Source organism: Nestor notabilis, unplaced genomic scaffold (genome assembly GCF_000696875.1).
Source record: "Nestor notabilis isolate BGI_N333 unplaced genomic scaffold, ASM69687v1 scaffold5589, whole genome shotgun sequence".
Classification (NCBI taxonomy): domain Eukaryota; kingdom Metazoa; phylum Chordata; class Aves; order Psittaciformes; family Psittacidae; genus Nestor; species Nestor notabilis.
Window position 1 is genome coordinate 3,951 of NW_009943989.1, and position 24,301 is coordinate 28,251.

The window sequence follows — 24,301 nt, forward strand, 5'->3', positions numbered from 1 at the left end:
GAAATGATGAGGCACTTCTCTCCAGAGACCTCTCTGAACGCTCAGAGGCTTCCCTGTAATGATTGTAATCTTTCTCATCCTAGAAATTCCTTCTCTTAATTTTATTCTCTCATTCCTATATTTGGGTACTCTGTCATATTCTTGAAATAATTATTTTCAAATATTTCTTACTCAAATTTATGTCAGCTCCCTTCCCCTTACTTGATTATCATTTATGGTAGATGTAGTATAAATATTGGTCCCTTTTAGTCTTTCTCTCCCTTTTGTTCCCTTTCCCCAGTTGGTTTATGTATCTCTCCCCTGGTTTTATCTTTTGCACTGTTTTGGCTCGGTAGTTTGAGACTGGTAAAAGGTATTTAGAAATTAATGCATACTGAGGTATAGTTTGTTCAAAGCGCCACATACTGGAGCTGTGGACTTCTGTACCATTTTCTAACGCTATATAACATCTAGCCAACAGAGATTGCTTGTGAGCATAGCCTTTAGCAGGCAGTGTAAGTGGTGTCCAAATTGGCCTTTTGATGCAATACTGAAGTACAAGGTCTCGATCAGTTTCTGCTCTTGTTCTTGCTCTAGATTTTTTTCAGTCTGTTATTTCCTGCCCTTTTTTCTAAATCTGTCCTTTTCCTCTTCCAGTGCAGTATTTGCAACTCTTCATATTTTAATATCAAGAGAATTTCATTAATGTCATCATTTCTTCCTTTTAAGGATCATTAATAAAGCAAATAGGACAGGACATAATAGAGATTTATGCAATAGTCTCCTCCTATTCAGCTCACTGCTGATTAATCATTAGTCTTTGTTTGTAGCTCTTCAAGCAGTTTTCAGTCCATATGACAACCTATATCCAACCTAATAAGAATTGATCTTCAGTTTAAGCTATCCTGTGGCTGGAAGTGGTGATGTTGCTGATAGCATGACAGTGCAGCAGAGCAGTTGTTCTTCTATAGCATGCTGCAGGAGCAAGCATTTCACTAGGCAGTGCAAATGAGAGTTAAAACTCTGTTTGACTTCCTAGGCTTGGTAAAAATCTATAGCTGATGTCTATCAGCAGTATTCCCTGCAGGTGCTGATGGTGAAAATCTGTTTTAAAATATAAGCTTCTAAGCGTGTGTTCACAAGCAGGTGGGAGAAGGAGAACTGAAATAATCTCAGGGAGATGTATGCTTAGTGAAATAGCATGCAATACACATACCATTTAAAATAAACGTAAAAATTAATTTCACTGATTCTTTTGACTTGGTATTTTGTTGCAATGACACAAATGAATTGCTACATAAGGTAGTAAGAATTTAGGAATCCTGTCTCCGTATCTTATCTTTTTTATCATATATCATTAGATTTAGCCATCATCTGTCCACATAGATGGTGTATGCCTTTTCTTTACTTAAATATGTGATATTCTGTGGAATAACTGTTTGTGCAAATTTATAAATGCAACATGCATTACGTGATTTGCTGCAGCTCAGTATCAGAACTGCTGATGTCGATGGATTCTTTTGAGTCCTTTGTTATTACTTATAATACTCGTCTAAATGTAATTTTCCGGTTATTTTCATGTTCTGAGAGCTAGATTCCTTTAAAATTGCTCCCTTTTAAAATGCCGTGTTCTATTTGAATATCGAAGAGCCGTCAGCTTATACAAAAAGATGTGCCTAATAAGAAAAGATCATGGGTGTTTATTTGCTTGATAAAGTGTAAGGGAGCTGTGAAGAAAACATAGAAATAAGCATATTCAATAGGACACTCATATGCTTCATATTTTAAAATTAGAATTATTAGCAATCCTTCCATTTTATGACTTTCAATTAAAGGCATGGTATTGTTAGGTATTTGTCAGCTCATAGCAGAAGCAGACCAATAACTCATACCAAATTTACCCTCTGTAGTTCTTTGCTGCCATCTTCTGTTTCTTTAAATGATTGCCGTTATTATTTGGATTCTGGAGAACAAGGCTGGGATATTACAGAGCAAAATTTCCCTTTCTGTCATTTTTTTCATTTCCTTGTTTTCAGCTAAAGCAAAGTGAAGCAAATGCAGACACAAAGGAGAAGCTTCCACTGCGTCTACGCATCTTTGAAAAATTCCCTAACAGGCCACAAATGGTGAAAATCTCCAAGCTTCCTTCAGATTTCACAGTTCCAAAAATAAGGTATTGAAATACTTCCTTTCCTAGTTTGACATAAACTTGTCTGGTGCCATGTAGCATCCAAGATATTTAACTGGTTTTCTGCAGATAGTTCAGAAAATCAGAAATGAAACAGAATTGATGTTGGCATCAGAAGAATGTAACATTTTGGTTTTACCTCATTCTTACTTGGGAGGAAAAAAAAATAATAACCCTAAAATTTCTTATAATGCATTCATGAAAGCAACTGGGTTGACTGTAACAAGCACAAGTACAATATGATTGAAAAGTGTGTTGTTGTTTCTCCACTCCCATTTGGATTTTAGATTTTTGGCTGACATAGACAACTAGCAGTCCAATCAATTCTCATGGAGCTTTTTAAAGATAAGGTCAGCTGGCAGCAAATCATTAGAGGGATAACACAAGCCATCCAATAACAGTTACTCTCTAATGACCTTGTCCACTCTTTATATTTGCATAGTTACCATTTTCCTGTGAAATTCACCTTAATAAGGGATCAGACCCTCAGCTGTCTACTCGATCATCAGTTACAGTACAATTACTCTTGTGTGCTCCCAAAAAAAGCTTACAGAAATCTAAGGGCTGCTCTACAGGTGGCCAAACAGGTCCTCTGGCCGTGCCCATTCAAGTATCTCTGCTGAGCACATACCAGGAGAGAGGATGGTGTGAAAGATGGGTATCATTGTTCTGAGTCTCCTGAAGTTATATATATATTCTTTTTTATTAAACTCACAAGGAAGCTAGGGCAATTGTTTTGACCTGTTTGTATCATCTTAGATGAATGAAAGGTGTAATGCTGGTCAGGTAAAACAACCTTCCAAACCTCAGAGAAGCAGTCACAGATGTTTTGCTTTAAGTATCAAAGTACTGTTTGGTTATACATTGAGGGCATTCTACTACTAGTCTTAGTCTTTTTTGGTATTTCTTTCTATCTGTGTTTTTCTCAGCAGGGAGAACACATAGACTAATACATGACCTGCTAACTACTGAAAGAGACTTCAGACTATCACTAGTGAATCCTATCTTTAAATCTGAAGCTATTGTACTCTGTAGAACTCTCTTTCCAGATAAGTATTAGTTTTGACATAGTCAATTCACACTGAAATTAGGGCAACTCTACTAAACTTAAAATACAGCAGGATGAACGTACATTTGTTGTAAACAGAAATGCTTCTACATTTTAAACATGGCATATGTGAGCCACAGAATTGCTGAAGCGCCTTAATACTGGCATTCAAAGCAGTTATCTGAACAGATGTTGTTTGAAATCTTCAAGAAAGAATTTCTTGCAGAGAGTATATTTCCTTTGGATTATATCAGCGTTTGATGTACATTGAATTAACAACTTGCTGTTTGATGAGCTCAAGAGAACTGAAAACTGCAAAAGTCACTTCAAATTTTTAGCACTTTAACTGGTAAATGAATAAATAAATAATTATCGAAAGGAGTAAAGTTATTTTCATAGAAACTACATGCAAGCCACCCAGCTCTGAATTCAGGAATGGATTTCTTTGATAAATGAATTTAGGTTTTATCAGTGCTTTGGCATTCCGTCCATTTAGACAGCTATAGCTCAGTTCAACTTTTTCTTGGAGTTTATCCATCTTAGCACTAATGGGCTGTGACATGTTATAAAGAAAACCAAATATTAACTCTTCCTGGGGTTCTAATCCATCAATATTTTCTGTTTGTTCACAAGGGAAAGTTTTATGAAGCAGTTTATTGATCGCCAGCAACAAGATACCAGCTGTTTGCTGCGAAGACTTCCCTCAGCATCTTCTTCCTCATGTGACCATTCTAAAAGATCAGCAATTGAAGAAAACAAATATATTGATCAAAAGGTAAATCAAGAGTATAGGGCGGTATATGTCTTTCCTTGCATATTGTGAGGAAAGACGGGAGATTTTTCAGTCTGTCAAACTATATAAAAGCGAACACAAGCTAGGATGACTGAACCTAGGCTCAAAGGCTGTATTTAATTTAGCCTAAAACAGACATCACATCAGATCCTCATTTTATTTAAATTTTCATGTCTCTTTTGACTTCAAAATTCAGGATTTGATACATAATTTTGTTCAATGCATCCATCTTATAAAGCTAGTTTTTTAAGTAGTCTTGCTCTTACTCACTGAGAAGCTCATGGAAAATTAAAGTTTGTGAATATCACATTGGATTTTTTAATGCCTTGATACTGCTACAACGTTGAAGACACACTTCACTGAAGCAAGGTCTCTGTGTAATTAATGGAGATGAGTAAAAATTTAAGAAATATTCTAGTTATTTAAAGGGCATTAACCTCTCTCTAGTCCTGGGAATCATTACAAAACAGATTCTGAATACATACATTTGATTGTGCTAAATGCTGCTAGTTTTCCAGCTGGACTGGCATGGATGGTTGGAATTGAAAAGTATCAGGACTGCTTGAAATGATGATGATGATGCAGCAGCATAAGTAAACGTGTGACTTCTGGCACCTTGCAAAACTGTAGGAGCAGAAAAAGTCTTCATGTGCATCATAGAGGATACTGGCTTCCCAGATTTCTAGTGGCATCTACTCTGATACCACTTCTTAATCACATGTAATACCATGTAACTTATTAGTGACATTTCAGCAAACAAAAGTCCTTTCAGTATTCATAACAGGGGGCTCAAATGCTGTTTGAGTATTAACGTTAGTGATTTGTAAGTACTTTTTAAGTTACAGAATCACAGACTAGGAAAAGAAAGAGGGTACATACTGTAGTTACACAGTATAACTCTGGCTTTCCTAGTGTGTGGTTTGGATCTGTAATGCAGACTGAATTTGTAGAGGCAGGAAGCAGAGCTGGGGAAAACAATACTCTTCTGATAAGGAATTAAAAGAGACAATTTGCAAACTACTGTTAATTTCCATCCCTGTTTTGATTCAAAAACCCATTCCTATGGCCAATGTGTACTAAGAGATTAATAAGCCAAAGCTGAACAGCATGGCCTTAGAGGGGGGTGTGTGGTGAAATAATATTTATCAGACAAGGAAGGACATAGGAAGGAATCAAGCCTAAATGGACATCATCTGTTCTAACAAGCACAGCAGAAAAATTGGATAAGTTATTAAATGACAAGCCTAGGGGTCAGCAGGCCTATCCCAGATATCACTAATAATGAGTCTCAAACGCTGTGCAAGGGAAATGAAAGTACATTTCTAGCATGTATGAAGAGATGAACGGAGACCTTAAACTTGTCCAAGCGACACAGAAAAATCCACAATACGCAATACAGAGTTGTGCAATGATTCAGTAGATCTGTCTACATTAATATAGTTTAGGTATATTAAATTGCAATCTTAATTCCTTCTGCCTGCTGTTAACAAAAGTGAATAGTTACTGTGTTTGAAGATAGATGAATACCTGGCACAGTTTATTCACTGAGATCTTGCAATATGAACACAGACTGCTGCATTCTTTTCAAATTTTCACTTCCCTCCAAGAGCAAATATGTATGATCTGACTTCCATTTTTTAACTGAAATAAGTGTTTGCAAATTGGTTTTGCACTATTCAACCTGCTTTAAGCACATACTTTTGGATTCCCATGCCTCAAGGGTAGAACCAATGATGGGTAATACTCTGATAAATGCAGCTTAAAACAAGGCATTTACACATTCCTGTTAAGAGGGAGAAAGCACTAGGAAGGATTTTGTGGAAGTAATTAGTCTGGCTTTCTATAGTTACAGTTGCCAAGGCAACCTCACTTTTGTATGAAAAAATCTTCATAAAAATATCCTTAAAACAAGCTTGGAATGACTGGTTGCACTTAAATATAAACCTTACATGCATACTTTACTTTTCTTTGTAAAAAAGAAACCTGACCAAACTACTGATCCTGGTGCCTAGCAGGATGCATTCCCACTGCTCCTGATAGCAGTGCAATGGCTTCAGAAACTTCACATCTTTTTTGCATTGTAGTTGATGAAGAAACCAGGGTGGAATCGGAAGCTGAGATTCTGCTGGCAGATTTGACACTGTCTTTTCTTTGCAGTGCCTTAATTGTGGATAGTTCCTCCAATTTCTCCTGGACTTATATCAGTACTTCTGCATTCCATGCCTCTTGAAGTGATAGGAAGTACTTAATACATACATTCCCTTATTTCCATTTCAGCCACATTTTTTTCTTTCTCTGAAACTGTACCACTATATATGGTGTTGGTTTTGCCTTCAAAATCAGTGATCATCAGTAGAGAAATCAGGTTTTGTTCTCTTATATAATTGGTTTTGTAAGTCTTTTTTTACCCACTTCCTTGATAAGATGTTCTAAGTTGTAAAAAAGGAGTAGATTTTCAATGCATTGTTTCTTTTTTTAAGGTATTTGCCTTCTCAAAATAATTGAAAAAGTTATTCATATATATTCTTATGATAGCAATCAGTTTGAAATTATTTTCATCTATGCTGACTCTACAGAACAGCTTTTGGAAAACAGATTTCTCTGGTATAAGTCTTTGTGAGTCAAGTCTGTGAGTTCCAGAAGTTTTTCTAACTCTTCCAAATTTCAAATTATCAAAGTAATAAACTAACCAAACACTACTATAAAAGATTACTTTTAGATACCTTTACCTTTATACATCCCCTAACAATTCTCTCTCAATGTGTGGGGTCTGAGTGGGTGTGTGGAGACAGACTGTGCCATGCTCATTCTCCTACATCCAATGCCAGCAATACCTAAACTATCTCAGTCATGGATGCTTGATATGCAGTTTAGCATGATGCTTTAGATGAACTGTTTATGATTATCTGTAACTTTGTGTATAAAAATGGGATTCTCTGGGCTTCTCTGAACTTAACACTGCTGGAAATGCAGGATGGCTGGTTTTTGCTCTCTGCTGGAGGTCCTGCAGAGCAAATTTTCATAAACCCATTGATCTTGTCACAGACTTGCTCCATTGTGTGCTGAGTTAGTCTATCCTGATGTGGTCTGCAGGCCATGAGTTGAAGAGCTCTGGGTCTAATTAGAGAAACCAGGACTGTCCAAGTTGGTGAGGATACCCCTGTTGCAGTAGAAAGTACCATGAAGATACTTTCTGGTGAAAAAAAAGAAGACTGATCAGAAAAAGTGCATGTATAATGAGACAGTGCCATTATAAAATTAATGTTAATGAAAAAATGTCTGAGAGTTTGAAAATGAAAAGAGAGAGTTATGGTATTCAATGAGCATTGTAGATGAGGGAGAATTGGAGTTTTAGAGACAGAGAGGAAGGTGTTCTCTTGTACTTCCACATTTATATGAAAATTGTTCACAGTATGCTGGGAATTTCCTTAGCTAACCAATATTTTAGTAAATTCTTGGACAGGAGAAGTGGATAAAATAGGGAAATCGTGTGAGTGGGTGGATGAGAAGAAAGGAAATTGGCAGAAAATGAGGACATCTCACAGTGGTGGCTCTCACAAAAGCCTGAGGGATAGCCTCAGCGGGTTCTGGGGGACAAAGATCTAAATGAGCTGTAAGATTTGAAATAAACCAGGTGTCCAGTAAAATATATCTGAGTTGCCTGCAGAGCATTGGCCTTGGCTTCTTAACTTCAAGGCTAGAATCAGAGGAGCACAGAAACACCTCAGAGTGCTTTCCTAAGAGATATTCAACCTTTAGCAGCCCTGTGGAAAACTGTTGTGAGGACGCTCCTGAACTGTTTGCTTTGGCCACACAAGACAGCACAGTGCTGTTAAAGTTCAGAACTGTCAGACTCAGAAGATAAATTTTGAAAATGCCTATGGCTCAATACGTACATATAAACATGTGCATGTTTACAGCAATGGCACAGCAGGAGTGTATTACAAAACAAAGCAAAAGAGCATTCAATATATCCATGTATTTTATTGAGGATCTCCCTTTTAATTGAAGGAATATAAGCAAACCAGTTCCTTTATTTCTGTATTTGTAAGATTAACTGGATAGTAGCAAACATACTTTTTTTTCCTTTTCTGTCTTCTCTATCATCCTGTTTCCTATCTGTTTCCTTTCACATGTGTGAGTTTTGTTTTTAGCTCCGCAAGCAGTGAAATTAGTAGCCATTCCATTTTCCTGTGTAAGCAAGATCCATCATTAAGGTCTACCTCCTGTGAAAGTCTGACCTCCCATGCCATATCCTCTCCCACTGATTTCCTGCTTACAGTAGAATGTACCTGTGTGATGAGAGATGATGGTCAGAAAGTGAGAGCTGATCTCAGAGGTAGCCAGAGCCATTACTATAGAGGACTGTGAATATTAAGCAGCAGACCTCATGCTGGATTTTATGTTCTTTGGGAGTCAGGGCACTGAGCTGGTATGTTCATGATGACCTGTGTTACCTTGCACAGTTACAAGCCTCATCTTGGAAGGGCCTCAGTACTTGTTTGAAGATCAACACCCTTTGTATTATGTAGAAATCATTAACTCGACACCTGAGGGAAAGTTTATGATTTTATCTGTTTGCAATTTCACACACAAATTCAACACACGAGATTGCCCACAACTTCGAATGCGTGTTTGGTTAACATCGTAGTTACTCCATTTGTGAGCTGCTGAGACAGAACACCTATTCTTGATAAGATGTCGTTTAATCTGGCAATTTCTTCTGGCATGTCTTTTTTCTGATCTGTGCTCAGCTTCTTCCATTCACTGCATTGTTTCTTGCAAAAAGAACCACGTATATTCTGAGAGTATTCCAAAATTACTTTTCCTTGCAGAAAGTATTTGTAATTTTAAAAGCTGAAATATCTGTTCAGCTTTTATAAGGCATAGCTTTCAGCACTGAAGACAGGGTGTCCCAAGGTATCTTTCAGGCATGAAGACATACTCATAAACTTTATTTGTATTTTTTTCCTTCTTTAAAAAGAACCAAGGGTAGAATATTTATTCATAAATTCTCACTTGCTGAATTTCTGCTTTTTATCATAATAAACTTATGTCCCAAATTAATCAACCTCTTCTGAACTTTAGTTTGGGCATTCTAATGCGCAAAGCAGAATTTTGGCACAAAAAGCACAATATCATTCTGTTGTATTCCTCATTATTCTTTTCTCTAAGTAATTTGAAAAAATAATTTTATGACATTAATTTTGAGTAAGTGTAATTGCACATGAATTCCAAGTAGAAAAGATTATTTATTTTTAAACAATAATAAATAGTGCATTTTTTTCCCCTGAAATAATTCTTGCAGAACTTTGTGCATTAAGTAGCAACAAAAATAATTCCATTTTTATCATAATCTCCCTTTACTGAGTATCTGAGTAGAACTCTGTCATACAAATAAAGTTTCCACATACCGCTTGTTAATTAAACTCAGTCAAGTGCATCAGTCTTACCTATTTATGTCATTCACAGGTATTGCCAAAATCTGTCTAGCTATAACATTCAGAGAAGTCATTAAAACAATCTATATCTGCTGGAATGAGGATCCAGCATTTTACTGCTCATTACAGTCTTGATTTTCAAAGATTATTTTTATCCCACGTCTGTTCTCATCATATCTTTCTAATAAATGTATGTAAATGCAGTGATGTATTTCAGGTTTGCTGAAAATTAATCAGGAGACCTCCTTGTCTGTTCTGCATTTTTTAAAGGTCTTGTTTATTTTCAGATAAAATGCACATGCAACAATGTCCCTATGTCCCTGTGTCTAAGTAATCAATTTATAGAAAAAGACACTTTCTCATTAAGTATTTTACCATGTACACGTTTCAGCTGGTAATGTTTAACTTTTCTGACCATCTTTGCTTTCAAAGCAGAGAAGACAACTGCAATAGTAACAAGACTCTGTTCTTGTTATGGTCTGTCCTTGGCTTCTGATGATTTTAAATTGCTTTGTCACTCATGCCTCCACATAATATGATCAAAATTCTGCCTGAAAAAGACCAATTTTCAATTATATTTTGTCAGAAAGTAGGCTGGTAATTGGATACTTTGTCATTTCCAAAAACTGTCGTAATTCAGCACTACTGCTGGCATTAGCTTTCTATTTCATCAGTGTTGCGCTAAAGGATTTCACATGTTTGTTACAAAGGCTGTGAAGATGCATTAAAACACAAAGGCCTGATCATACTCCTCCTGTTTTTTTAATCAAACAAAATACAGTCATGCCAAAGTTTTTAGGGATGTTGTAGTCTAGCAGAAAAGAGCATGCATTAGTTTGGAGTGAAGGGAGAGACAATGAGGGGCTGGGTTACACGAAAGCCCTTCTATCTGAGCCTTGTACTCTACCTTTCCTGTTCCTACTGAGGAATCCAGATCTCTTTCTCCAAGCCCTTAGGGCTCCCTCAGCCACTCACAGGACTCATTCACAAGAACTGATTGAATATAATCATGGTCGCCTTGTTCTAGTGAAGGGAATTATATGCATGTGCTTATAGAACCAGGAGTAATGTTCTTTCTTGTTCCTCCAACCCAAGTTATCTCCCACTTGAAACACTCAGTCGTTATCAGTCTTCTTCCATATAACCCAGCACGGCAGTCCCTTCTCTACAGCTTCACGATCCCCATCTCGAGGTGTGGAGTGAAGCCTGCTTCTCCATCACTGTGCACCCAGGAGAATGTATTACAACCCCACATCATCTTTGCCAGGAGTCTTTACTTCCACCCTGCTGTTGGCTGCCATGACTAATCTACCCAGCCCTCTTTGCTAGCTTTTCCCAAGGTCTCCCTGGCTCCTGCCTGAAATAAAGATGGAAAATGAAAGAAAACAAACCTATCCAAGGTTGCAGTTGCCCAAATGATCAGAGGGCTGGAGCACCTGTCCTGTGAAGACGGGCTGATACAGCTGGGCTTGTTCAGCCTGAAGAAGAGAAGGTTCTAGGGAGACCTTATTGTGGCCTTTCAGTACTTAAATGGGGCTTATAGGATGGGGGCAGACTTTTTAGTAGGTCCTGTAGCAATAGGACAAGGGGGGGTGGTTTTAAACTAAAGGAGGCAAGATTCAGACTGGATATAAGGCAGACATTTTCTACTATGAGGTGGTGAAACACTGAAACAGATTGCCTAGTAGATGTGCCATCCCTGGAAACATTCAGGGCCAGCTTATATGGAACTCTGAGCAACCTGATCTAGTTGAAGATGTCCCTGCTCAGTGCAGGGGGCTTGGAACTAGATGATCTTTAAAGGTCCCTACCAACCCAAACCGTTCTGTGATTCTATGGAAAACCTACCCATTAAAGCACTGAAAGTGAAAAACTCAGATACGCCGAAGGTAAAAACCCAACTATAGTATGACAAGACGTAAAGGAGAGGGATTCTCCCTCCCTGGAATTGTTCTCCCATGTGTCTGAGATGGACTACTATCATCCCCTTTAAGTCTCTCAGGGGTTTATGAGTATGCTAATATTTACCTTGTCTACATTCTCAGACTTAATTGAAAAAGGTATTAGGTTATGAAAGAACATGTAGATTTTCCAAACCACTAGTCATCTAATTAGAAGAACATGGCTTTCCTTAAGAGAGAGGCAGCAATCAAGGGCTACAAAAGGAATTAAGGCTATTGCAGGTCAATGACTCCCAAGAGTTAAGGAGATTATGCCTACTTCTCATTCTAGACATCTGATCAGAAAGGACAGCCTTTGATTCCTTGTGGCACTTGTCTGATACTAGACCACTTTCTTCACTGTTTAGCTAGCCTGTTTCTTATTTAGGACAACCTCGCAAGGGCCGGATTTTTAAAATCCAAATGAAAATACTGCTACTTGGAGGGAGGAAAATGGATTAGGTGGTCTCTAGAGGTTCCTTGTAATTGCACCCTTTATGATTCTGTAGGCATTAAGCAAAGTTTTCAAAAGGGCTTAAGAAGTTCCCCACTGATTTCTGTAGGATTTAGTCACTTAACCTGCTTAAATTCCTCTGAACATTTTGTTGGGTACCTACCAACAATTTGTGTTCCATCACTCCTCATTTTTTTTGTCACATTCATTTTGATGGTGTCTGATCTCTTCAAGCCAAAGATACATAGGCAGAATGTTGTTGAACAAATAATATTTGCATTTGAGAGGCTACATAGCATACTCTTGTGGGCCAAAAATATCCTATATTTAATAGAATGCTCAAGTTTTGAACAGATTCTGCCCAAATATTTCCTCACTGTTTCTTAAAAATCACTCTGATATATCGCTTAGTGTTGACTCTTCATATTTTCCCAAGAAGTTTTACATGTTTAAATAACAATATAATACCTAACAATCTGCTCAATCTGCAAGTCTACATAAACCATCAATTGGCATCCAACAAATACCAAGCTGAAACAGAAGCTTTGGTTGATTTCTTTTTTCTTGCTTGTAATTTCTGGCTTGGTACAGAAGGCCATTCCCATATGGTTCTGCAGTTGCCCATAAAAAAACAGTACAAAGCTAAAATTCCTTATTTTCAAATAACACAAAAAAAAAAAATTCAGAAAAATGTATTGCATGCAGTTCCCCCCCCCCTTATCAACCAAGTATTTCAGATATTAATATCAGTATTTGCCTATGACCTTGTCTCACCTTATGTTGCAGAACACCCACCAGCACTTGTCTCTTCTGCCAACTCTGCAGTGGTCTGATACAAGAATAATACAGTACATCACCACAGTTTTTACCTGTTGATATCATACAATTCACTGTCAAAGTCAAGTTAAAACAGTTACTTTGTGCAGTGCTTGCTGGTGTTTGTGCAGTGCACATGTCGCTAGCCAAATCTATCAAAACCTTGACAATGAATAGCATTTCTCAAAATGTAAAACCACTGAGCCATATCTTAGTTGTTATAAATTGCCACAGGTCCCCTTGAAGTCAGCAGTGCTGGGCCAGTACACCTAGGCTGTGAGACTGGTCCACGCTCATTAGCTGTCACCTAGCAAAGGTATCATCCTATGTTGCTTTGCTTTTAATCTTATGCCAAGGATTTTGTTTTTCTAGGGTAGAAAGCCTGGATTTTTAAAATATATTACTAAATAAATCCTGTCATTTAAAATGTTTGCAGTACCTTTTCAAAGCAGCGGGTGGCACTTGCAGAACAACAATGTGCTGTGATTTAGCTGCTTTTACAGCAGTTATAATGGTTTATTCCTTTATCCTTATCGTTGTGGACAAACGGAATCTCGTAGGTTGTAGCGTTCAGATCGAGTTCACACAAACTGAAATGAGTCATTTGGTCTGCCTGAAGTCTGTCCTGCCAGCAGCAGCCCTGAAGGGCGCCAGCACTCGTTGGAGAAGCAGTACCTGCAGATTTCCTGATTCTGCATCTATGGGCACATCTGTGTAAATAACCTTAAAGGAATGAGACAAGCAAGACATGAGCTTTTATCATGGTTTCATAGGAGCACATGCTTTCCATGTAGAACCTTTTTATCAAGGAAGTAGTACTGGTAATTTGCTGACCTGTCACAGCTGTTCCTTGCAGATTAAAGTAAACTGCAGTTCTTCAAGATGTGTTGTTGAAAACATATTTAACAGTAATCAGATGCTGTTAGGTGATTTCAGGACAATGTCTTACACAAAAAAATAATGCGCTGTAGCGGCAAGCTATATGGCACTGTTATTTCTGCACCGAGTGTACTTATAGGTAGCATAAAGAAGTAAATAAATAAATAATGGGTAATAAAGATACACTGAGGGTGTCCTCACACTACATTACAATCTGTAATAAAAAACCCAGCAGGCTAAGCAGATATACCCTAAAATAACCTCAGTAGAGTATACTGTACTTATTTAATTCCACATCATCTCATCAAGTAATGTCTTTTGTACATTAGCACTGCTAATAATTTCCTCTGCAACATTTGAGAACTCGGCAGGTATCACAAGTTTTAATTGCCAGCCTCATATTATGCCAGCATGTGGCATCTAGACATTATTAAACAAAATACTGATCATCTTCCCCATTTTCTGTTTGTACAGTTCCATTGCATCTGCCTCGTGTGCTATGCAAATTTGGAAAATTTAATGGGAAGCAGTTTGGTTTATTTATTTAATATAGAAATAAGGATACATACTTTTAAAATCTATAGTGATGTTTGATTTTCCTTAGCATGCATATTGACATATGCATGTTGCTATTTGACTGCCTCCTGCCTCCTTTAAATATGAGAAGTGGATCAATTGTGCATATCTAAAAATATTCTTTTGTATTGCTTTTTCTGGATATTTTAAACTTGAGATATTTTCACCAGGGTTCTTCTGAAGGAAGGAGAAGACTCCTAAGTCTTGAAAGCCATAATCCTTGGAAATCCCTGGGTTGTATCTTGAACCACTGAGATCACTAGGCACCAAAATATAAGATCTTGTGCATGCTCATGTATTCCTGGATTAAAGAACTGGATACCTGGCGCCAACCTAAATTCTGTCATAATGGAGAGGCAGACAGGATGGTAACAAACCTTCAAAACTTCATCTAAGCCTCAGTCCATTGGGTATGCTTAGACCACAGTCAGTGCCCAAGGACGTACTGTTTCAGGTATAAGTTCTACAGCTAATCCTTTTGGAAAAATGCAGGAAAAGTAAATGCGCTCTTTGCAAAAATAAGCTGGTGCAACACCCGTGGTTCTGGTCCCTTTCTCCATTCCCATGACTTCTTAGGCATTTATGTGTTTAGGCATAACTGAATAAAATTCATGAGCAGGAGTAGGAACTTAAAACCCAGTCTTTTCTCTACCATCTCAGTGACTCCTTCCTGCTTCATTTCTCTGGCTCCATGGGTGTTTCACCTCTGGCTGTGCAGTGCCAAATGCCAGAGTGCAGTGCTGTCCTTGCAAATCTCCAGCAGACAACTGGAGTGATCCTTGAAGGCATCAAAACCAGGGAGTCAAACCGTTTCCAGCTTAGGCATGCAAGGGATTTAGCAGTATGCTTTTACGCAAAACATGCATTGCCTCCTTCTTTGTTAGTCTTGCTACCTAGAGGGAGGAGTCAGCAGTCCCTGATGGACAAATGTGCCAGATACATGTAGCCCTTGGCCTAGACCTGCTGGCAGATTTTCTTGAGATGTTCTTCTTCCTTGCTGGGTAGCAAGGAAGATTTTAAAACTAGGATGGTTTTAACACTTGTCCTGGAGAAGAGCTAAATGTGTTATTACAAGCACCCAGCCTCCCTGTGAAGTCTTTGAAAAGAAGTAGACTCTTTGTCCCCACTTTGCCAGGGCATGTTCCCTTGTTGAAGACCTGGGTGAATTTCCCTGGTTGGGCCACACAATTGATGCCAAAGTGTTTTGACACCTATTTTAAACACCAAAAGTGGTCTGTGCCAGATACTAAGCTGTAGACAATTCCAGAAAATTTTTTTTGCCTCAGCTTTTTTCTCAAATCAGATAAGCAGTAACTGGAAATTTGGAAGGAAATTAATGCTTCCTGTATTTGAAATCTTTCCAATTTCTAAGATGTTAACAAGCGAAGAATTGTTATTAGAAATAAATTGACATAACACATTAGCAGGCAGCGCTCTTTTTTCCCCTGATGTTTGATGTAATTGCAATTATTCTAAAGCAATTATTTTTAACAGGAAAAAAACAACTCAGATGAGTTGTTTTTCTACCTTCATTATTCTCATAAGTTTGATGTTCCTAGTTGAGACCTGAAAAAAATATTAGCTAACACCTTACAAAAGGATAGATACTCCTTTGGTTTGGAGTTTTCTTATCTGGTAAGGGGGGAAATCAGTTATCTGGGGTTCCACTGACATTAATTTCACTGACACCAGAAGAAAAAAAATTTGAAAGAGTTGTCATTGTTTTCATCGTCAGTGATATCTAAATCCATAATAACGTACCATGCTGATAAATCCACTAAACCTGTCCTGAGATACTGCAAATGAGTTAAAACCTACACAAGTATTTTTATATGAACTGTTTACCCCTACACAATATTTAATATAATGGTGTGTCTCATACTGTGATTTTCAGTTTATTTTGATGTTAGCCATGTCCAGGCAAGAGAACCATTTTTTGCTTTATATTCAAATTTCTGTTCAGAATTCAACAATTCTGTTACTATTTTTAAAATCTTAACTGAAATTCCAGTACCTTATTTTCCAGATTACATTCTGAAGTGTTGCATACTTTATTTCAATTTCCAAGTTGCTGGTTTTTTAAGGAACCATCAGAATCTCAAAATAGTTGTGTTTTCAAATCATCTATGTTCTTACTTCCACAGGCAGCACAGAGGTAGATTAGGACTTGAGAAAGGTTAAAGGGGCTACACTTGAAAAGGCAAGGGTTAGGAAAATGATTGTAGCTTGCTGCTACAGGTGTGGCTTAAAAAGCAGCAGTCATTTTATTAAGGACAACCAGTACAATTAACAAATTTTAACGTATTTTCTAGGCTTCTGTTTTTCTCCAAAGTAAGACATCTTAAGGTGAATCAGAGTCAATCTGAGTTTTAGGAGAAGTTCTAGCAAGATTATTTGTTAAATGACTCTGGATTTGATGCAGTGGTTTACATCCTTACATCAGGCACAGATCTGTTAAACCAATCTGATACTTTTAAGAAATAGTATTAAGGAAATGTGGTTAAAGATTCCATTACAGATTGACCAGAAACAGGGCACACATTGCTAGAAGCTCCTAAATCTCTCTCAATCATTTGCTTCAAGATGACAATCTCCAAACAGCTGACAGTCTTACAAGGTGCCAGAGGCTTTCTGTTCATCAGAGGTGCAGTTCCTCAGCTAAATTCTTCAGCTGTGATTTGTTCCTTGATTTGCCATGTTTGCTGAGCACTTGCTTAGGCATTAAGTGTTTGGTTTTTGTGTGTTCGTCCTTTCACTTAATATTCAGGGAATCCTGTTCACGAGAATGTGCCTAGACACTGTTCATAACCAGAGGCAAAAACATGCACATTTTGCTCACCACATTTTTTGCTCTACATTGCTGGGGGAAAGGGACCTACTTTCATCTCACCTGCTCCAGGCACTGAAATGGTACATCTAAGCTTTGTTAGCTGGCTCCTCTATATAGTTAAGGCATCTCCAGGGTATGATCCAGCCTACTCAAAATCCAAAGTGGAGGAGGGGTAGCCAGGATTAAGACAAAGTGTGACTTGGCTAATGGGAGAAGAAAAGAAATCTGTGATAAAAGGAATAATACTCGTTCTAGTCAACAAAATTTTCTGCTTCTTTCTACCATGAACTAGGTAGGGATTGGGATAGGAAGGCCAAAATCTGCAAGGTAAGGTAAGGTTAGGTTCTAAGACAAGGAATTTGCTCTCAAATGTGATCATTTTGATCTTTTCCGCTATCCTTTTCCTGGAAAAGGACACCCATGCCACATACTGTGAAAAACAGCTTTATGATAGAAAACACTATGTGTTTAATTTTATACACACTCAACATCATAATGTTTCATTGGTCTATCACATACTATGTTTTACGTCAATTTAAAAGTACACTGTCTTTTTCTTAATTTTATAGCTCCGTAAATCTGTTTTCAGCAGCAGAGCAAGAAACCTTCTGGAAAAAGAGACAGCAATCAATAAAATTCTAAGGTAAGAATCAGCAGTGGTTTGATATTGGTTTGACTGTCATCTGATTTCTCATAACCTTGTTTTTCATGAATGTTACTGTGTGTATAATATTTATGATAGTATATCCCTTTGTGGTACATCTGTTGCCTTCATTATCAAAGATAAATTGCTCTTTTCTCTGGCTGTATCATATGCATAAACAGCAACAAGAGAAAGATTATTTTTCTTCAGTATGTATTTCAGTTCTGTGTCATGTGGAAAGATCATATTTCAGCACTTTTCACTTTTTCCTTCCAAATTAACCAAAAATGTCTCTTCATAAGTGGTGTTATGTTGCCTAAAGAATTCTAGCCTAGTTCTTGCATAAATATGAACATAATAGAGGTTGTGCACTAGAAAGCAGAGAATACAGGTTATCAAATTTCAAGTAGGAAATGTACAATGAAGATTTCAGAACTGTGATTTCTGCAGAAGGCTTTCCTGAATGTTTTAATAATGATCACTCATTTTGGTATTCCATATCAAGTAAGTACTCAGCACCATAAGTAAATAATGCAAGCCTAAGTCTCCAAGACGCATATGTAAAGTGATCATATGGGTAACAGCATGCTGCAGGTTTTCATGCCACTATTGGTTTTACATTAGTATGATTATCATTGGCATCAGCAATGCCAATAATTTATAGATCATTCTCTCTTTTATATTTATATTCTTACCATAGCAGATGTGTCTCGAGAATATTATGTATCAGTGGTCCCTGGTATAAACAGTATAAACAGGAATAATTGATCTAAGAAGTATAACTGTGGGATTAGATTAAGTATGGCAATGTTTTATGGAGAGCAGCGCACTAGAAATTCAGAGTGATTTCTGAATTACTAAGTTTCTTGAAAAATTGCCTAGTGATTACATGCTATTTGTGAAATATTACAGCTCTACTTCTTAATACTCTGTAAGAATGCAGCACAGGGAAAACTAGAAATTAACATGAAACTTTATCTGTCTTTAAACCCATGGTAATGAAAACATGAACAATTTCTAATTCAAATTAATGCTTATTGGCAAAATGTTTTTGAGAAATGTAACTACAGGACCATAAGTATTCTATTTATCTTTTATGGTCTATAGACCATATTATCTATTATGGTCTATAGACCATATCTATCCCAAGAAAACTTGGGAGTCTATTTTAAGCATTTATTTCACTTACATGAATGTACTGTGATTTTACAGGCATTACGATTACAGGTAAATGCAAGTCCCTTTGTCCTCATAAAAAACTTCTGAAAATATGGGTTTAGATACAGGCTTCATGGCAGTCTTTCAGTAAAACAATTGTAATGAAACTCTGTTATAGTACAGCTGTAAAATGTTATTGACACCTCTAGGGTTACATAAATGTCTGTTTGTTTGGCATGATTCTTACACCACAGAGAAAACATGTAGATAAAAAGAATACCCTACTTTTTTTATATATTTAAAAAAAACCGAACCAAACCTGTGACATCTATAGGGGCTCCATTCTTACTTACACAGAAGAAAAAATTAAGTCCTGCAAATTGCAAATTGGAATTCTTCCATCAGCACAGCACTTTCTCCTTTCAGGAGAAGTCTGAGGCAGAGTGGGATGAGAATCCAAGCAAACAGTTGTTTGGGTTTTACTAGGTTCTTTGAGGTACCAGGACAGAATCAGAAATGAGTCATTCCAGTTCCAATCCTCTGACTTCCACTTGGTCCTTCAGAGCATGTCTTCTGACAAAGTTTTGTATATTGGAAGACTTCTCATCAATTCACCTGAGTTCCTCTAAAGAAAAGTTTCAGAAGGAGAAGAAAGTTTTCATTTACTAATTCATTAATTTATTTTACTTAATCTATGAATCTATTTAATCTGCATTTACTGTGCTTTTCCATCTACTTCCTGGGTCATCAGCGATGAACTTTTGAGGAAAACAGAGAAAAGGAGGGAACCTCTGTCAAGTAAGAAAAATGTGGAATCATATGTCCTCTCATGCTTTCTGAGGATGCTTCTAAGTCATTTGCAAGAGGTGGTCTTATGTTCCTCCTGACAAAAAGGAACAAATACTGGTTATTCTTTCTTGTTATTGATTCAGAATTGTTAAACAAGCTCTGAGAAAATTGTGTTCATTGTATGTCTGGTGGGCATGCTGATAGAGAGCATTGCCAGGGATGGGCCTGATGGTCCTGAGCAGTACAAGTGTTTCCATGTTGTTGCTAGTGTCACCAGTGTCAATGCAGGGGAATTTTACAAACACAGAAATGATAAGAAAGGATAAAATTTACAGCTGAAACTTTGGATTCAACTCAGGGAACACAGGAAAACTCAAACTCACAAGACATAGGATATTCATTTTCTTATTTTTACTTTAATTTTAAATGCTGTATACTCCCTAAGTAGCTGAATCTCAGCTATACGGAGTATCTGAGAAAAGAAAAAATGGCATTTATGGCAAGAACAATAATAGATAAATCAATATGGGTCTTCTGAAAAGATTCCTTCTAGAATCTTTTTAAATTTTATCTTCCTAACTTAAGGAGCACTTATCTAAATCGTTGTCTCTACACAGTAAAGCTGTCCATAGGCAACTGCAACTTGATCAAATTGCCATACTGAAAAGAGAGTTTTAAGTGTGTTCTAGCATAAGTTCACCTCTTACCTTCCCCACACACGTACTCTTTACATCTCAAAAAAATATATTTTAAACAAATTCTGAATGTTTCAACAGCATCAACAACAGAGAATCACAGAATCATTAGTGTTGGAAGGGACCTCTGGAGATCATCTAGTCCTACATTACACACAGGTACCTTTATGTCTCTCTTGTGCATCTCCTTCTATCTAAACCTTATTTTTCCCTTTATATTCTGAACTGCAGCTTGACATCTTCTTCCCCAAGAGGTGGAAGGAGGGCATAAGAAGCCCTCAGCCACCCAGAGAGATGGGTAATACATTCAGTCCTAGCCATCTTGCCTGCTTGTCTCATGTTGCATTATGCATACATAGGTCTCAGGTCTCTTCATTTTCCTGCAACTTTCTTATTGCACTTCAGGAGAACTATCTATTTTCTGAAAATCCTTGCTTGGAAACTAACTTTCACATTGCCCCTTGAGGTCTTGGTACAGTTAGTCCTAGGAGCAAAATCGAGGATGTGACAACTACTGTCCTGAGCACTTTGATTCAAACCAGTGATTTGCATGACCCCTGCCAGTGTCAAAGCACAGAGAGACTTAACTCTTCACAAAGTTCATTCTGAGGTGGGGAACTGACCCTTCTGAGGAAAATAAAACAAGATAACAGTGAATTACAGACAGAACAACTTTTTCAAAACACAATCACATTTAGTAGTACCTTTGAGTTACAAAGAGTTCCATTTCTTTCTGAAAATTATGATGTATTTCCCTCAGCAGCAATAACTGCTTTTAGCAAATATAATTCCTCCTGCATATCTTCAGAGTTTCCCACTTCTGTTCCTATCTTGCTGTGAGCGCTGCTTTTAATCTTAAAAGCAAGTTTTGTGCCTGTGGTTCTTCTGACCCTCATTTCTTGTGGGGTCAGTATCTAAGAATGGGTCTCTAGACCTTTATTAGTCCTGCTGGCTTTCTGAAGTAGAGAGGGTGGAGAAGATCAAGTCAAAATGTTGTGGATAAAGCGGTCCTTTCTTTCCAGTGCTGAGGATAAGTTGGAAACAGCAGAGAATGGTGGGGAAACTGAGCAAATTAAAAGTAGTCTTACATAGTCTAAATTATAATCTAAGTATCTGTAGTGCAGAACCTGATTCTGGTGTCTATTAAACCATGCTTCACAGAATCACAGAATGGTTGAGGTTGAAAGGGACCTCTGGAGGACATCTAGTCCAACCTTTTTGCTCAAGCAGGGACACGAAGAGCCAGTTGCACAGGACCATGTCCAGACAGCTTTTCAGTGTTTCCTGAGGTGGAGACTCGCAGCATTTCTGGGCAACCTGCACCAGTGCTCAGTCACCCTCACATAAGGGTTTATACTCTTATTCTGTAAAATACAAAGAATAACTTCTCTGATGTGTTGGTAGGAAAATCAAACTCACCAAAATCACAAAAAATAATTTTATTATAAAATATGTATTGTGACAGTTTTTGAAACGCTTTTAGAATGGTCAGCTTTTTATTAGCTTTTCATTACAGCTGATGCTGTAGTCAAAGTGTAAACTAATGCTAGGGGTATGGAACAAAGTTTTCACTGTTATAGTCAAGATTTGTCTGGTACACGTACTGGGCCTAAGGGAATACCATATCTCATGCATAAGAGGAACTTTCAATTTCATAAATAGCTAATCTAGTGAAGTGCATTTATCTTATGTTTGAAACTGAACTGTCATGAGTGCATCTTGGAGAGAAAAAAAAAAACAAAAGAGGTAAAAAAAGCACCCACACAAAAAAAGTATTTTGCTAGTATTTTGAAAGTACCAATTTGCTAATATGCTATAAGATAATTCACACTGCATTCATACAAGTGTTTCTGCAAAATACAGTGATTCTTTTCTGAATATTAGAATGATCAAGGAACAAAATTCTCTGTGCTTCTAGGAAAGTTACAAAATTAATCTCAGAATAAATTTCCTTTGGACACTAATACAGTAGTATAATACACCACCTCTCATAAAAGAGTGAGGAAACCTTTTCATCAGTTTGTTTATCACAGGAACACGAACATATCAGTCAGAAGGGAACTTTGGAGCCCATGTTGTCCAACTGCCCACTTCAAGTAGGACTATGGCTAACCCTGGATCAGACCAGCTCTTCATCTTCCACTGCTCTGGTTCAAGCACTGCATTACCCTACCCTTGAGAGCATTTTCCTGATGCCCAGTCTGAACCTTCGAAGACGCTGTTGCTGGCCATTGCTCACTGCTCTGGCCATGTCACAGTAACAAGAGTTTAGCTCCATGCTTTAACCTTCTCTTCACCAAAGTAAACAAGCCCACCTCTCCCAGGTCTCCCCTAGAGGTCATACGTTGTAGACTGTTTGTACCTGCTCCTGTGTTTCAACTTCCCTTCTGAAGTACCCAAAAGGAGGCACAGTCTCTCCAGCTTGTGAGCAGAGGAAGGAGAACAGCTTCCCTTTATCTGCTGGCTACACACCTCCTTGATATACTAGTCAGTTTGCCTCATTGATGGCAGGTCCAGACACAGTGCACAATGTGAATCCTTTTCCTAAGCCAGCCATTCTACAGCCTGCACGGACACATGGAGCTATTCCGCACCAGGTATGAAACTTTGCACATTTCCTTGTCCAACTTCCTAAAGCTTTTGCTGACTCAGTCCTCAAGTTTGTCACAGACCTTCTGGTTTAATGCTCTGCCATTCAGTGTGTCAAGCACTGCTTTTGCTTGTCCGCATAGCAAAAATATAAAGCAAAAAGAGTCACAGTGAAAGCAACACTGGAAGAGGCTGATAATTGAGTGTTTTGCTGAAGTGTACCACACTGCTGAGATTTCAGTGTGAGCACATTTCAGGGAGAACAAGAACAAAAGTACCTCATAATACGTGCAGATGTGTAGTTACTACAGAAGTATTCACTCATTAAAAATAATACAGAAAACCAACTAATCAGTGAGCTGCTGGAATGCAAGAAGATGAGTGAACACTTGCTGCAGAAAGGATGCCTCCATAAAAAGTCCAAGCGTGAGCCATGTGCATACCTCAGAAGGAATGAGAGACCTCAGACTAATCATTAAAGGTATAGTATTTTGAAGTATCGATCAAAGAGTTTAACATTTTACATTAGCTCAAAGAACACTACTTGAACACTCTGTTCACTCCTTATTTTTCAGGGGTTCCAAAGCATGAACTAGTCTGAAGGACTTCAAAAGTTTGGACATCTTCATTGCTCACAGGTAGTACAAACTATGTGGTATCCCAGTACCATACTGTTCTGCATGGTCTTCACCTGTAGCCTGGCTTTCTGATAACCTACCAAATTGGATTTTCTTTTTTAGGGTATTTGTGCTTTTCAAGGCAAATTTGGAGCATGTGGTTGCAGCTGCTGGACTGTGTTCAGGGTTCAGCAAGGTGAGTACAAAGTCCAGAAGCTTGACATATTTCCTGTCTCTTCTCCTTTATTTCATCACATGCCTCCACAAGTCAGTATATATGCACAGAGATTGTACAGGGAGATGGAAACGACAGGTTTAGCTTAGAAAAGGTAGTTTTGCCTGCATTGTTTGAAGAAAAGTCAAAAGATTCCAACCAGCTGCAGTTACCCAAATATGTATCAAGTCAAGAAAACATTTTTTTCTTAACTCCAATTTGCAAGCCACATAGAGGTAAATTTTAAAGCTGTGGCATAGTGATTATCCCAGCTGTGGCATTCACCTCCAGATTACCAGATGTCTGTAAGTTAAGTGATGATCTCTATCGTCTAGTTAACAGAGGTCTAGACAGTATAGGCAGTGGAGCCCAGTGAGATCTTTAGCTAACTGCTTTGTCTTTAGATTCCCACTTTATCGTTACTTGAATAACTTCCAAACAGCATCAATTAAATTAATTGAACAAGCATTCAATGAAGTTGTCCACATATGGACATCTAGCAATGTATGAGATGGTAGAGGATGTCCAAAACATCCTCTTGAGGATGGCAGGTAATACAGAAATTTGTAGAGGACCTGTACCCTGCTGGAGCAGCAGCTGGAAGCAAGGCAAAATACTCTGAGGCACGGCAGGTGCCAATGGCCCTCTCTAT

General features: G+C 37.8%; 1 protein-coding gene across 1 annotated transcript in view; it reads left to right on the top strand.

Moving 5' to 3' along the window:
* Nucleotides 1-2,015: 2,015 nt before the first annotated feature.
* Nucleotides 2,016-24,301, top strand: part of NALCN (sodium leak channel, non-selective) — a gene marked incomplete at its 5' end in the record, with an annotated part of 58,009 nt that continues 35,723 nt past the window's right edge. The window contains 3 exons of the mRNA XM_010022212.1: nt 2,016-2,152; nt 3,849-3,990; nt 17,514-17,587. Coding sequence (XP_010020514.1) covers nt 2,016-2,152; nt 3,849-3,990; nt 17,514-17,587 — 353 coding nt within the window. The remainder of the gene's footprint in view (nt 2,153-3,848; nt 3,991-17,513; nt 17,588-24,301) is intronic.